This window comes from Pipistrellus kuhlii, unplaced genomic scaffold (genome assembly GCF_014108245.1).
Source record: "Pipistrellus kuhlii isolate mPipKuh1 unplaced genomic scaffold, mPipKuh1.p scaffold_m20_p_7, whole genome shotgun sequence".
Taxonomy (NCBI): Eukaryota; Metazoa; Chordata; class Mammalia; order Chiroptera; family Vespertilionidae; genus Pipistrellus; species Pipistrellus kuhlii.
In genome coordinates, this window is record NW_023425573.1 from 233,141 (window position 1) to 247,025 (window position 13,885).

General features: G+C 59.7%; 1 protein-coding gene across 3 annotated transcripts in view; it reads left to right on the top strand.

The window, feature by feature from the left end:
• Window positions 1-13,885, top strand: part of TNS1 (tensin 1) — a 221,014-nt gene that overhangs the window by 21,794 nt on the left and 185,335 nt on the right. For 2 of the 3 annotated variants that reach the window (XM_036422211.2, XM_045575829.1), the window contains exon 1: window positions 11,105-11,173. The exons of the other annotated variant lie outside the window; for it this stretch is intronic. In XM_036422211.2, the coding sequence (XP_036278104.2) occupies window positions 11,141-11,173 (33 nt within the window). In that variant the 5' untranslated portion in view covers window positions 11,105-11,140. Of the gene's footprint in view, window positions 1-11,104; window positions 11,174-13,885 lie in introns of those variants that run through there. 3 annotated transcript variants of the gene reach the window in all.

The following is a 13,885-nucleotide window of genomic DNA, read 5'->3' on the forward strand; positions in this document are numbered from 1 at the left end:
GCATGTAAGTCAGGTTTTGGCGTGGGCTGCGGAGCCTCATTTTTGTCCAACCATTGAGGCCGCCTTTTCAAATTAACATACAGCACCCATTGTTCATCTGCGGTAACAATTTGCTCTAAAAACGGCAAACGGTTTTGACGAGAGAGGAGCGAACTGCAAATTGTGACTCTTTGATTACGGTTGTTGTCGGTCAACTCATGAGGAACCCATTTTCCAAACTTTTGGACTTTGCCAAGTGCACGCAATTGATTGGAAATTGTTTTTTGTGAACAATTTAATGTTGTCGCAAGCTCTTGTTGGGTAATTTGAGGATTTTGCACCAAAAGAGCTTGAAGAGCTTCTTGATCAAAATTGGACACATGGCCTCGACCACTCTTGTCATCTAACGAAAAATTTCCCTCGTGAAATTTCTCAAACCAACGCTGGCATTTTCTGGCGCTAACTGCATCTTGACCAAGAGCACTACAGATGTTTTTTGCAGCCTCACTTGCTTTTCTTCCTAATTGGAACTCGTAAAGCATGCAGTGCCGAATATGCTCTTCATCCGCCATCTTCTTAGCCCTAGTTTTGCAACAAAACCCAAACCAAACACAAACTTTTTCAAGCAAAACTTGTTAATTGCACTTCACACGTTCTGTAGATACCACGTGTTTGAAGGTCATGTCAATACAAGTCAACACCAAGCAAGATTTTAAACGAATGTTAAAAAACGACATTAATTGTTACTAGATCCAATAGTCCGTTCTACGGAGCCTTGTACAATATCTCTGTCCCTGGTGCTCAGGGGGCCTGGAGGGAGAGACGGGAGGGAGGGGAGCGTTCTCGAGCTTCCCACCTGTTGCCGGATGCAGCTTCTGGCGCCTTGAGTCCTCCGAGGGAGAAAGGGATTGAGAGGCAATCTTTTGGGATTGGACTCCTCTCACCCCTACAGAACATACAAGTTTAGGTAAAAGAGGACGCAAAGGGGTCCTCGTTAAAACGTTCCCGGAGGCTCTGGGAATCCTCTAGGGTAAAAAACAGCAGAGGTCTTGTGATTTTCCTCGAGGCTCCAAACTCCCAAGGATGTACTTCTGTGTCCTGTCGAGGTTGTGCACGTGGTTACATTGACCTTCAGGAGTTGAGACACCTGGCAGGGAGCTGTGTGGGGCGTGGCGGGCCAGAGGCTGGGAGGGGGATCTGGGGAGAAGATGCAGGCAGTGACAGGCCTGACTTCACTTCCGCATCAGCTGCTGATCTTCACTTCCTCTCTGGAGTGTCACTGGTTAAGGGCACCTCCTGCTGGGCAGTGGGTGGAAATGAAGGACTCTCTGCCCTTCTGCGCCCCTTGGACAGGATCTGCCTGTTGGAAGGGCTGGATGTAGCCATCTTTTCCTTCTCTTTCTTCCCACCCCTCTCTTTTCCCTCCTTCTATGTTTGATGAGGGCCGTTATGCTCTCAGTGCTGAGAAGACTTTAATAATTCTAAGAACGCCATCTTGTTCTGCTCTCTAGTCTAGAATGCGCCTCACTTCCACTGATCTATCTGAAGAACTTCTATTTAAAAAAATCAACAAGTTATTCCTTTCCATGAAACTTCATTCCACTTGCTATGGACTAAATCCCATTTTCTCAGTCTCACATCACAATCCATGTCCTCTGGTGCCTGGCTGGGGAGACTGTGGGGATGGCAGCCCTCCCTTCCATCCCCCCAAAAACAAACAAACAAACAAACAAACAAACAAAAAACACTGGAAGAAGGCCACCCGCAGGCCTGGGACAGACTCCAGCAGCACCAGGCACTTTGCCGGAGGTCATGGGCACGGACAAGGCAGGGCCTGCTGGGGATTGGCTCACGTTGGTGACCCACTGATTTATTCATTTATTTTTTAATATGTATTTTATTGATTTTTTACAGAGAGGAAGAGAGCGGGATAGAGAGTTAGAAACATCGATGAGGGAGAATCATCGATCAGCTGCCTCTTGCACACCCCCTACTGGGGAGGTGCCCGCAACCAAGGTACATGCCCTTGACCGGAATCGAACCTGAGACCTTTCAGTCCGCAGGCCGACACTATCCACTGATCCACACCGGTTTCAGCAGTGATCTACTAATCTAAGTAACAAGGGTCTAAATTCTAGTCTCTACTCCACTCCCCTGATGCATCCGCCTTCCCCTCACCAGTTTTCATACAGAGCCTTCGAGTGTGTGTGTGTGTGGGGGGGGGGGGCGGGTCCCCCTCATTGAGGGACTGTGAGGGACTGAGGAGCCTGTCTGCGGCCTCTCTCCTCTCTCCAGCTACCCTTCCCCCTCTCTGTACTTCTGCCCAGTGTCTGAAGCGCGGTGCCTTCTGCCCCGTCTCCGTGGGGAGCTGGGGGGCTAGGTTCTGGCATGAAGGGGGCTTGGGTCAGGGTCAGGGGCAGCTAGCGGAGAGCCCTCAGCTCCTCAGGAAGGAGCCCCTGCTTACAGCCCCCCGAGGCTGTCTGCGTGTCTCCATCCTCCCCGGGGAAGGGGTGAGGGAGACAGCGTTTCCAGGAAGAATGGCCCCGATGTGGTGCCCAGGGAAGCCGGGCCCAGGCGTGCAGACCGCAGGGGGTGGGAGAGTGGGGGAGGGACCTGGCTGGCGCTCCAGCGGCCTGTTGCTGCAGAAGAGGCCCTGGCAGCTCCTCCTCTCCTCTCCTCTCCTCTCCTCTCCTCTCCTCTCCTCTCCTCTCCTCTCCTCTCCTCTCCTCTCCTCTCCTCTCCTCTCCTCTCCGCGTGGCTGGCTGGCTGCCCTCCCAGTTTCTCTGCAGCAACAGAACCAGAGACAAAGCTCATGGCTCCTCGGCACCTCTCCGCGGTATGTCTGCGTGTCTCCTGCCTCTCTCTCTGTGTGTGTGACTCCGTTTCTTTCTCCCTCTGTCAGAGGCCAGCACCTCTTTCCCACCTCTGTCTTCTGCCCTCTCCTCAGTTCCACCCCGGACAATATTCCCCAGAGGCCCATTCTTGCACATCCTCTGAGCACAGCAGAGGCGGAGGAGGACGATGGCACAGGCAGCACAGCGTGGACAGGGCAGTGGAACACACCACCCTGAGCAGGAGGCTCCCGCTGGAGCTGTCCACGCTGGTCAGCCTCGGAGGCAGCGTCCCTTCCAGCCTGTGGGGCTCTCTCTCCCCTGGAGGCGCTGGGGCGAGGCCCAGCAGGGGCGTGGGGCGTGGGGCGTGGGGCGGGGCAGGGGCAGAGGCGGGCGGTGAGTGGGGACAGCCGGCTCAGGCTGTGTTCAGTGTCCCCATGTGCACCCCTGGGCCCCTGGACTCTTTGGCTTCCGCGGTGGAAGCCGGTGGCTTCCATTTAAGTCAATCTCATTATGCTCTGGGGAGCGATGTGAGGTTGGAGGGGATCCACGCACGCACCGCGCACGCTCCTGCGGCGGGAGGGAGCGCAGTGCCGCCGCGCCTGCCCGGCAGGTGGACGCCGGCGCCGCGCCCTCCCCGCGCCTCCCAAGTCCGCGGTGCCCGTGCCGCCCCCCGGCCCCCCGGCAGCAGGCGGCCGGGGCCAGCGCCCCCGGAAGGGAGGGGAGGGAGCGGCGGCGGAGGTCCCGAAGGGTGGACGCGCCTCCCGCGGGGGGTTCCAGAGAGATGGAGGCACCGTGGGGTCGCCCTGCTGGGCCCCCACCGTGCTCCTCCTCCTCCCCCTCCTCCTCCTCCCCCTCCTCCCCCTCCTCCTCCTCCTCCTCCTCCTCCTCCTCCTCCTCCGGGTAGAGCGATCCAGAGGAGGATCTGCCCGGCTGGCGGAGGATCCGGGACGCCCCGGGGCAGGGCTCCGGTCTCCCTCCTCGCCCGCCCCCCTCGCACCCCAAACCCGCTCCCTCCGCTCCCGCGGCGGCCGGTCCTCTCCCCGCGGCCCCGCGCCCCGGGCACCCCCTCGCCAGCATGACCCGGCTGGGCTGGTGCTTCTCCTGCGTGATCGGATGGGGCAAGTACCTCTTCTCCTGCCTCCTGCCGCTGCGCCTGTGCCTCCGCAGCCAGGTAAGCGTCCGCCGCCTGCACTGCCCGCCGCCCCCGGCATCTCCCCCGCGGACCCTGCCCCGCCGGCGGGGACCGTCTCAGCCCGCGGGTCCCAGAGTTTGGGGACTCCCGCAGCTCCTCCCGCGCCGGCCACACCGGTGCGTCCACCAGGGGGAGTGGCCGCCTTCCCCGCGCTCAGCCTCCCTGCCCATCCCGAGTCTGAAGCCTGGAGGAGAGCACGGCGTCTGGGGGAGGCGGTGGGGATTGGGGGACAGGGGGCCTGGGGGCTTCAGAATCCTCCCCATGTCTGTGAAAGGGGGGGGCGAGTTCCTGGGTCCCCACTGAGAACCCAGCATAAGAGCTGGGCACTGACAGCGAGATGGAGATGGGGCTGAAGGGGGATTCCCATCTATTCAGGGGGACAGAGGACCCCGGGGACCGGACGGGAAGAAGAGGGGGGCTGGGGCCCCAGGGTGGGGCAGCAGCTGGCGTAGTGGGTGAGGAGGGGTCTGGGGGGACCTGCTGTGCTGCGGGGTGGGGTGGGGGGCCCCGGGTTGGCCACCTTTCTCTCTGGGGTCCTCGCAGAGAAGATCATACAGTGCCTTCCGGGCGCATGCATGTGTGTGTGGGGGGGGGGGGGGGGGGGGGAGGCAGAGGTGGGGGCATAGCTGACTCAAAGAGTAAGAACTGGAAAAACTGTGTGTAACCTCAGATTCCCCCCCAGGGGCAGAGAGAACTCCAAGAGCATGACCTTGAGCTCCAGGAGGCCTTCTGAGGGATCCGGGTCCTGGCTTTCGGGTCCCTGTCCTCTCCTGTCGGAAACCGGGGGGTCTTGTCATGGGAGGGGGCTGGATGCGCCTCTCTGGTTAAGAGGGCCAGCTCAGAGCCAGTCTGCCCGGCTCTGCCATTCACTAGCTGTGCACCTGGACAAGCGACCGAGTCTGCTGGACCTCAGTGTGCTCCGGCGTAGAATGGGCTGTTGTGAGGATTAAATGCATTTAAAGCATTCACCAAGGTGCCCACTCCATAGTAGGTGCTCAGGAAGAACCAGGGACAGCCTTATTGTGAAGACGATGTCTTTTCAATGCGGGCCACCTCCTGTAGACCGCAGGCAGGCCTGACCTGGGTAACGGGAGGGGAGGGTTTCTCCCAGGATCTCTGTTCCCCATCCTATGGATGGGAAGCATCCTCCCACTCCATGAGAAGCCTGCATGTTCAGCTCCTCCTCCCCGGGGCTGCCCCGGGCCTCAGTTTCCCTCTCTGCCCCTCCGCAGCGGGGAGAAGTGCCAGCCAGCAGGCTTCCGCCCCAGGCGCCCACAGGGTGCGTTGAGATCTAGCACAATGCACCGTCCCCCGGGATTGGCTGGGAGGCAGGCGCTGCAGCTGAGGGCCCCGGGGACGGAGCCCCGTCCGCATCCCAGTGGGCTCTGAGGTCAGCTGCCGTGCCGTCCGGGCTTTCAGATTTGAGAAGAGGCAGCGGGAAATGGCCACGCAGGACCAGGTCAGTGGTGCCCCAGGCCACTTAGCCATCCATCCCCACCTCATGTGCGGAGGCCGAGGATGACCCAGCCGTCTGGGCCAGGATTCGAGCTGTGGGCTGGCGGGGAGGGCCTTCCGCCTGCCTTTGAGGTCCCGAGTCAGGCAGGGAATTAGAGCGGGGGAAAGGATCAGGATCACTGGATCGGACTCTGGGGAGGATTTTATTAAAAACTGTTGGAATTAGGCCCAGACACTCCCCCGGCCCAGGATGCTGGTTGGGGGAGGCAAGGGGAGGGGATGTGAATGATACTCCTTCCTGTGTCCATGGGGGAACTGAGGCTCAGACAGGGCCTGGCGGGAGCCTGGCCTTACCTGCCAGGGAACATCCAGACGGAGGAATAGCAATGGGCACGGGGCACGGGGCGGACCTCCTCTGCCCTCAGGCTGCTCTGGTGGGCTCTCTGGCGAGCGCCCTTGCTTTGGCCCAATGCTTCTCACGCCGGGCTTGACGGGAGGAGCAGGGACAGGACTCAGTGTCCACTCACATCCCGGCTGTCCTCCTGCGCGGTGAGCGGCCTGTGTGGTGCAGGGGCACACGAGGCTCTGCCGGGCTCTGACTGTCCCGAGCTCGGAGGCTGAGTGTGTACGGCGAGCAGGTGATGTCACCGGGCTCCCCCGTGGGCGGCAGGTGCCAGGCCCTGTCCTCACTCAATCCCGGGCCCCGAGCCTCGCCAGGACTATGGTTTTCCCGTTGGCTTTTCTGGAGTCACTGGAGAGCCAGTTGGTTTCATCCTGACCCACGTGGCAGCTCTGTCCTTTGTGTCCCTCTGGTCCTCCCCCCGCCCCTCTGGCATCACCCCCTGACCCAAGCCAGACCCGGGCCTGCGTAGCTGGTTTCTTTCTGAGGCCGCGGCACCAGCCTGTGGGTGAGGACGGGGGAGCTGGCTCACACATCACCAAGCTACGGGACCGGAGCTCCTAAGCCCTGGGTCACTATTGCTGAGGAGCAACAGGGAATCCTCGGTCCCTGCGAAGTGTGGAGCCAGATGCCCCGGACTCCATTCTCACGCCTGTGAGCTGTGTGACCCTGAGCAAGCTGCTGTGCCTCTCTGGGCCTCAGCTGCTGCGTTTGTGAACAGGGAGCCGGTAGGAGGCAGACACGCAGAAGCACACTAAATGCCTGCCTGGCAGCGGGTAGAGAGGCAGAGTCTGAGGGGGCAGAAGGTATAGATACGGTTGCCAAGTGCTTTGGTGCCAGATCCTTGTTCCCCATGCTTTTGGCATCTGCAGTTGGACATTGGGGAGGACCCCCAGAGCTGGCTCAACACCCCCTTATTTGATGGGGGGCCCCCGGGTCTGGCCGGGAGGAAGGCTTTGGTGTGTGCCGCCCAGGGTGGAGGGCAGTGGGCTGCAGGGTTGGCAGGAGAAAGCTGAGGGCATGACGGTGACTGGACAGCAGGCGCTCAGGGAAAACATCTAGAGCCACCAGGGAGCCAGCGGGTCTCCCCCTGACCCATGCGGGAGCCTGTCCTTGTCGGACCTCCGTGTGCTCCCTCCCGCTCTCCTCCGCCCCAAGCTGGACCTGGCCTGGGCAGCAGGACGCTTGCTTCCTGGGACTTCCTGCCCACCCCTCTCTCCACTGCAGCTGTCATTGTGAGATGAGGGGGCTGGACGAGGTGAGGGGTGCCCCAAAGACCCCCCCCCCCCCTGCAGAACGTGTGTAATTCGGTAGCAGAATGGTTTTTTTAAAAAAAGAAAACGCCAACATTTTAAAATATACATTTTTTTCTCATATATTTAAAAAATATATATATTTTATTGTGTGTTTTTTTTTTTTTTTTTTTTTTTTTTTTCACAGAGGAAGAGAAAGGGATAGAGTTAGAAACATCGATGATAGAGAAACATCGATCAGCTGCCTCCTCCTGCACACCCCCGACTGGGGATGTGCCTGCAACCAAGGTACATGCCCTTGACCGGAATCAAACCTTCAGTCTGCAGGCCAACCCTCTATCCACTGAGCCAAACCAGTTTCGGCAACAGGAAGAACTTTTTGATGGACAAGTGTCAAATGACAGGCAGGCTGAATAGGAGGGAGCTGGGCCGTGGCCTCGGACAGTTGTGGCATCACAGACGGTGGGGCTGGAAGGGACCGTAGTGACCAGCTGCTGGCCATTTTGAAGGTGAGGAAACTGAGGCTAGGAGGGCGGAGTGCCAGGCTGAGGCATACAAGGCCATCACCTTCATTCCTCCCTTCCCGCTGCCTCAGTGCAGCCAGCCTCCGGGCCCAGGGCCAGCCCTGGAGCCTGCAGTCCAGACTGTTTCTTCAGCTGGCTGCTGCCCCGGGGGCCAGAGGGCTCTGTGTGCGAGGGGAGCGTGGAATGACACACAGACCTGCCGCAGGAATGGCTAGGGCAGGGTGCGGTGGTGCACAGGGTGGTGGTGGGCTCCGAGGCCTTTGGGATTTCAGCCCAGAAACCCAGCCAGCCCACCAGTGGGTGTCTGCTGTCTGCTGCATGCGGAACCCTGGCCCAGGCAGGGCGGTGTACCCCAGGATGAGTGATACTCCGGCCTCTGGAGAGTTTGCAGCTTGCGAGAGCTCAGGGTAGGGGTGGTGGTGGGGAGACGGTGCTGAAGATGAGTTAGGCGATGTTTCTAACTCTCTCAAAGGTGTGCAGGCTAAGTACCCAAAGGCTTTTGAAGGGGGCCTTGGCTCAGTGGATAGAGCATCGGTCTGTGGACTGAAAGGTCCCAGGTTCGATTCCGGTCAAGGGCATGTACATTGGTTGCACATCCCCAGTAGGGCAGCTGGTCGATGTTTCTCTCTCATCGATGTTTCTAGCTCTCTATCCCTCTCCTTTCCTCTCTGTAAAAAAATTGATAATATATATAATATATATATTTTCCTACTAATATATTAGTAGAAAAATTATATATATATTAGTAGAAAAAAATATATATATAGGTTAGTAGAAAATATATATATATATTAGTAGAAAAATTCCTTAGGACCCATTGATTGATAGATGGATTCATTCCTTTTTCAACTATGTCAACCTTCTGTATGGCAGGCTCTGGGGATGCAAATCACGGGACACATCCTTGCCTAAGACACTTTCTCTGTGGGTGAGTGGGGGAGTGGACCCCAGACTGCGGAGGATAAATAATAGATAACAAGCTTGAAACAGGGCCAGTAAGTGTAGTTAGAGACACCTCAGGGGGAACATTCAGCAGGGAAGACGGTTGTTAGGGAGCAGAGTGGCTTCCACACCATTGGTTAAGACTCAGGAGGGACCTCCATAGGAGGCAAAGAGGGGTGGGAGCCTCCTGGGGTCAGGATCCCTTCCAGAGGACCCCTCGCCCAGGGCCCTGCGCTCCCATTTCACCTCCAGCTGAGAGGACTGGGGAGGGAGCTGGCCTGGGGGCCACATGGCCCCCTGGGCTGGGTGGGAGGCCAGGCAAGTTGGTGTTACTGTGATTGGTCTTTGCTCTCATTTTGCAGCATTTCTGGGAAGCTGTGAGGTGATTTCTCAGAACCTCCAAGACAACTGCAGGGAGGAGGCTGGGGATGGTGGCTCAGGAGTGGGCTCAGGCTCTCAGAGAGGCCGCCAGAGACCGCTCCTCCCTGCCCGCCCTCTGCTCTAGCCAGCGGAGAGGGGAGTTTGTGAGAGTGGACATCCCCAGAGGTGGCTGCGGGGGCCAGTCACATGGGGAACACTGGTCCATTTCAGTGTTGGCTAAGCTGCCAGCTGAGCCCCAGCAGGCATAGGCGGGGGTCCTGAGGGGCACGGCGATCTGGCAAGGGAAGCAGGCGGAACCATCAGCAGCCCCAGGCCTCTGCAGCAAGACGTGGAGCGATGTGAGAAGGGACCCTGGTCCCGCGCCCTGTCTCCTTCATCAGGCCAAAGGCTCTTCACTGAGGCCGGGAAGGGCCAGAGGAGAGACTTGCTTCACTGTCTGCCGACTTCTCAGCATCACCAGGCGACAGAGTGCCAGTCCCCTGAGCACACATCATGGCCTTTCCCCAGACCAGGCGTGGAGGCTTCCCTCTCCTCCCCGGGGACGCCCTGCCATCCCAGGTAGAATTCTTGGCTGGACTGTGGGGTGGGAGCCAGCGCCCCTGGGAGGCAGGTCCACCTGAGGGGACGGAACCCTGGGGCTGCACTGTGTGTGGTGCGGACAGACAGTGAGGGCCCGCTCCTGGGTGAGGGGGAGAGGCAGCGGCTGTGTAACTGTAGTTCCTGAGGCCTGGGGCACGCACAGCACCCTCCGGCATCTGCATCGGAGGAGCGCAAACAGGAGGGCTCTCTTGCCAACTTACTCAATCGGAGAAAACGGCCTCAGAGTGCCTCCTCTGGGTGCGGCCCTGTCTTTGGCCTTTTGTGTGTTTATGTGAATTGGACCGTGTGTCCTGGTGTGTGTGTGTCTACAGAAGGGGGTGGGGCTGAGCCTTCTCGTCCTCCCCTGGAGAGCTCCAAAAAGCAGGACTGGTGATTCACCAGCTCCACCCACCCTGTCTTGGTCCAGCCAGTTTTTTTGAGATGTGTGTGTGGGGATCGAGACGGTGAGGGCCGGGGCAGGTTCTGTTGGCTCTCTCTGCAGAGCTCCCCGGGAATCCATTTGGATCCTGCACCCCTTTTCTCCCCACCCTCTGGACCCCAGCCGTTGTCCCCTGAGGGAAAGGGTACGGGGAGAGGAGGGCCGGTGAGCAAGCCGGGGACAGAGAAAGCAGGCAGCCGAGCGGTGGGAGGTGAAAACCGGGCCCTGGGAGGGGGGAGAGGGGAGCTGGAGGAGGAAGTGGGGAAATGCAAACCAAATGTTGGCCCAGGGCACAGGCAAGAAAAACAGACTCTCGCGGGAGCCAGAGCGGGGCTCCCTTTAGGAAGGGCAGGAAGGGCTGGGACAGATGTTTGGAGAAAAGAAAGAAGGAAAAAAAGGAGAGGGGAAAAAAAAACTGGAACAAAATGCACAGCCTGGGGGCTGGGACATTCTCCCGCAGTCTCAGGCCTGGTCTCTCCTCCGGTGTGAAGACCTGTGGCCGAGTGTGTGCAAACGAGTGTGTGCAAACGAGTGTGTGCAAACGAGTGTGTGCAAACGAGTGTGTGCAAACGAGTGTGTGCAAACGAGTGTGTGCAAATGAGTGTGTGCAAACGAGAGTGCGTTCCACAGGCAGGAGGGCCCGCGTGTGTCCTTTGAGACGGGACAGTGCCCAGGAGCCCTGGGCAGTGCAGACCGTGCTGTCCTCCGTCTGTCTGTCCATTCATTGATGTTGGGGTGGAGGGCGCTACAGCGAGGAGGGCGGACTCCAGCCCCGCCAGCAGATCAGGAGGCGGAGAAGCTGGTGGCTCACAGGACCTGTATGTCTGGGGTGGGGGTGAACACGGGGGCGGGGGGGCGCGTTTCTAGTAGTTTTCCCTCTGCCCTGTCTCCTTCACACCCCCTGCACAACAGGGCTTTTGCCTCCCACCGCCACCAGTGGAGCCCGGAGGAGGGAGGAGACAGGAGGCTGGGACAAGGGGGTGGAGTGGGGTGGAGGAGGGAGGGGGAGCTGGAGGCAGGCAGGGCCAGAGGCCCACAGATGCTGGCTACGCAGAGCGGCAGCCTGGGACTCAGAGCTTTCTTCCGCCTGCTCGAGGGTCTGTGAGCTCGAGAGGGTGGTCTGCAGGCCCCGGCTGTGGCCTGCGCCCAGGGCCCCCCGAAGATGACGTGGATCTGTCTGTCCTGCATGCTCTGGGTAGGTCTGGCTGCGTTCGCTGGGGTGCTGCGCCCCCAGTCCCTTATCCTTCGTCTGAGAGGCCGTGGTTTTTTTTTTTTTTGGGGGGGGGTGTTGGTTAGGTGGTGGCGGGGTCTCTCTGCCCCTCCAGACAGAAGGACAGACAGATTTGAGCAGACCCTCAGCCTGTGTCCTTCCCCATCAGCAAGGCCCAGGCTCTGCCCCGTTCCCTGTTCCCACCCCACGGCCCTCACCCTCAGCGAGACAGGAGCTGTAAGAGGCAGGAGGCCCCCGGGAAGTGTCTTCTCTCCGGAGCCCCTCCTGCTGCCCCCTTAGCTGCTCAGCCTGAGCTTGAGGAGGGCACTGGTGGGAGCCTGAGGAACAGGGATAGGGAGACACTGACTTCGACAGTGAATATAAGCTGTTCTGGGGAGAGTTCTGCCTGATTCCGTCCCTTTTATCCTTTTCTCGACCCAATTTCAGCTTCTGCTTGTTACCATCCCTTCCTCCATAGCCCTCCCCCCCTCCCCCCTGCTCTGGAGACAGCCATGGCCTCCTCTTCCTCTCTCCTTGTTCCTAGGTCCAGGAAGGCATGTGTTGGGGGCGAGGATGCCGAGCGGGGGCATGTGTTGGGGGCAAGGATGCCGAGCGGGGGCAGGCAGGGTCTGGGGCCACATGGGGAGGGTTAAGTCCTGAGGCCAGTCAGGGGCAGAGTGGGGCTGGGAGGGTTTACAGCCGCAGGAGGGGCGGGGGTGGGGGCCTGAGACCCCCTCAGAGGGGCTCCCGGCTGTCTCGCGAAGGCATGCACAGGGGTCAGGAGGGCAAGGAAGTCACCCCTGGCCGAGGTTAATGCTCGTTTCTGGGGGAGTGGTGGCTGGCCTGGGGGAGGGGGCTTCAGGCCAGGGATCCAGATGTGGCCTTTCCCGCCCATGCCCTGTTCCTGCGGGCCGGGCGAGCTCAGGCTGAGGACAGGGTGGGCGAAGGGACGTGGGCAGAGACGGGAAGGGTGGGGAAGGGGCTGGTGAGGGGGTCTGGGCGGAGTTGGGGCTCGGGTGGGGAGGGGTCTGACTGGTAGCTTGGCGGTGCCTGGACTGTCCCGCACAGAGGAGGCAGCAGTGGTTTGCCGGGCTGGTGCGGACATCTGTAGAAGGAGTCCTTGGCCAAGTCCGCCCTCCAGGCTCTCTTCCCTGAGGCGGTCTGTGAGGGAGCCTGCAGTGAGGAGGGCAGCCGTCAGACTTCCAGGGGTGATGTGCTGCTGAGGCTGGAGGAAGGGCCACATCTGCTGAGGGGCCATGGGAGGATTGCTTCACCCTGGTGAGCCTCGGTTTTGCCATGGGCAGAATGAAGACAGGGGGAGGGAGTCGCTGAGAGGTGGGCATGAGCGCCCTACGGATGCTATGGCCCTCCTGCAGAGCGGGGAGAGGGGCTGGGGACCCGGGGAGGTGTGGATGCCACCACTGGGCTTCTCTCACCTCACTCCTGGTGCCATCCCACCTCTGTCCCTCCCCAGCTCCGTGGCGCAGCCTGGTAGGAATGGGAAGAGGCTGGAGGTAGCGGGCTGGCAGAGGGGTTGGGCCTGGATGCCCATCGTTAGGGTGAGCCAGAGTTTGGGGACATGTGGACCGGACAGATCCGGACACAGTTCTGGCCATGCCAAGGTTCCTGTCCTCTCTGCCAGCTGCCCAAGGCAGTGGACCAGCACCTCCCTCCCTCCTGGGGGGCCTCAGCGGGGTGTATATTTGAGGCAGGCAGTGTGTAGATGGCACCAGTTATGGAAAGGGGGTGCGGAGGTCCTGGAGACTTGGCCCAGGGGCTGTTTCTGTCCTGACAAGCACCTGGTGTCGGGAAGTGAGTGGACCTTGTACCAGAGGGCAGCCTTGGGTAAAACATCTCCTTTCCTGAGCCTCAGTTTCCTGCTCTGTAATGTGGGAGAATAATACACATCTCCAATGGCAGGGGCAGGGAGAGGGGGATGTATGCAGAAAGACAGGTGCCCGGGCACATAGTAAGAGCTCAGTAAGTGCTGGTCCCTGCCCTGCTCTGACCCCTGCTCTTTGGCTCATGGGACCCCCATATCCTAGATCTCATGTGAGGGGAGGGTGTCCCTGGGATGGCTGTTGTGGGACAGAGTCCCCCCCAGCCCCCACCCCCAGGCTCCTGACCTCCCAGAGACTCTGCCTCACTGTTCTGGGGCCAAGAACTGAGTGGGCCTGTGGCCTCCGGGAGGTAAATGGAGGGAGGCACAGCCCGGAAGAGAGAGGGAGGCCTTGCGCCCCAGTGTGAATGCCTGTGTGTGTGCACGTGTCCCTGGGTGATGCAGATGCAGTGATGCATCTGCAGTGCCCGGTTCTAACAAGCTCTAGGAATAAAAGCACTTTATTAGCCGAGGAGCACAGGGATATATTATGCATAACTCGATTTTCTCAGCGATCGCTCCCATTTGCCATTAACATATTCAAGGATGGCTTATTTAGAAAATAATTACATGCCTATTCATCGAGGGTTTTGGTGCGCTGATGGCGTCGGCACAGCAGTCTCTACCTTTCAGAGGGGCCCGCCCCTCCCTTAGGACCCAGGAAGGGGCATATCAGGGCGGGGCTGAAAGGGCCACACACGAGGCAGCCCTGGGCCAAGTGCCCCAAGCAGCCGTGTGGCCCCCGGCTGGACACTGGCCTTCCCTGGACCTCACAGCAGCTTGGCCGTTATCGTCCGAGGCCACTTGCAGCTGCAGAC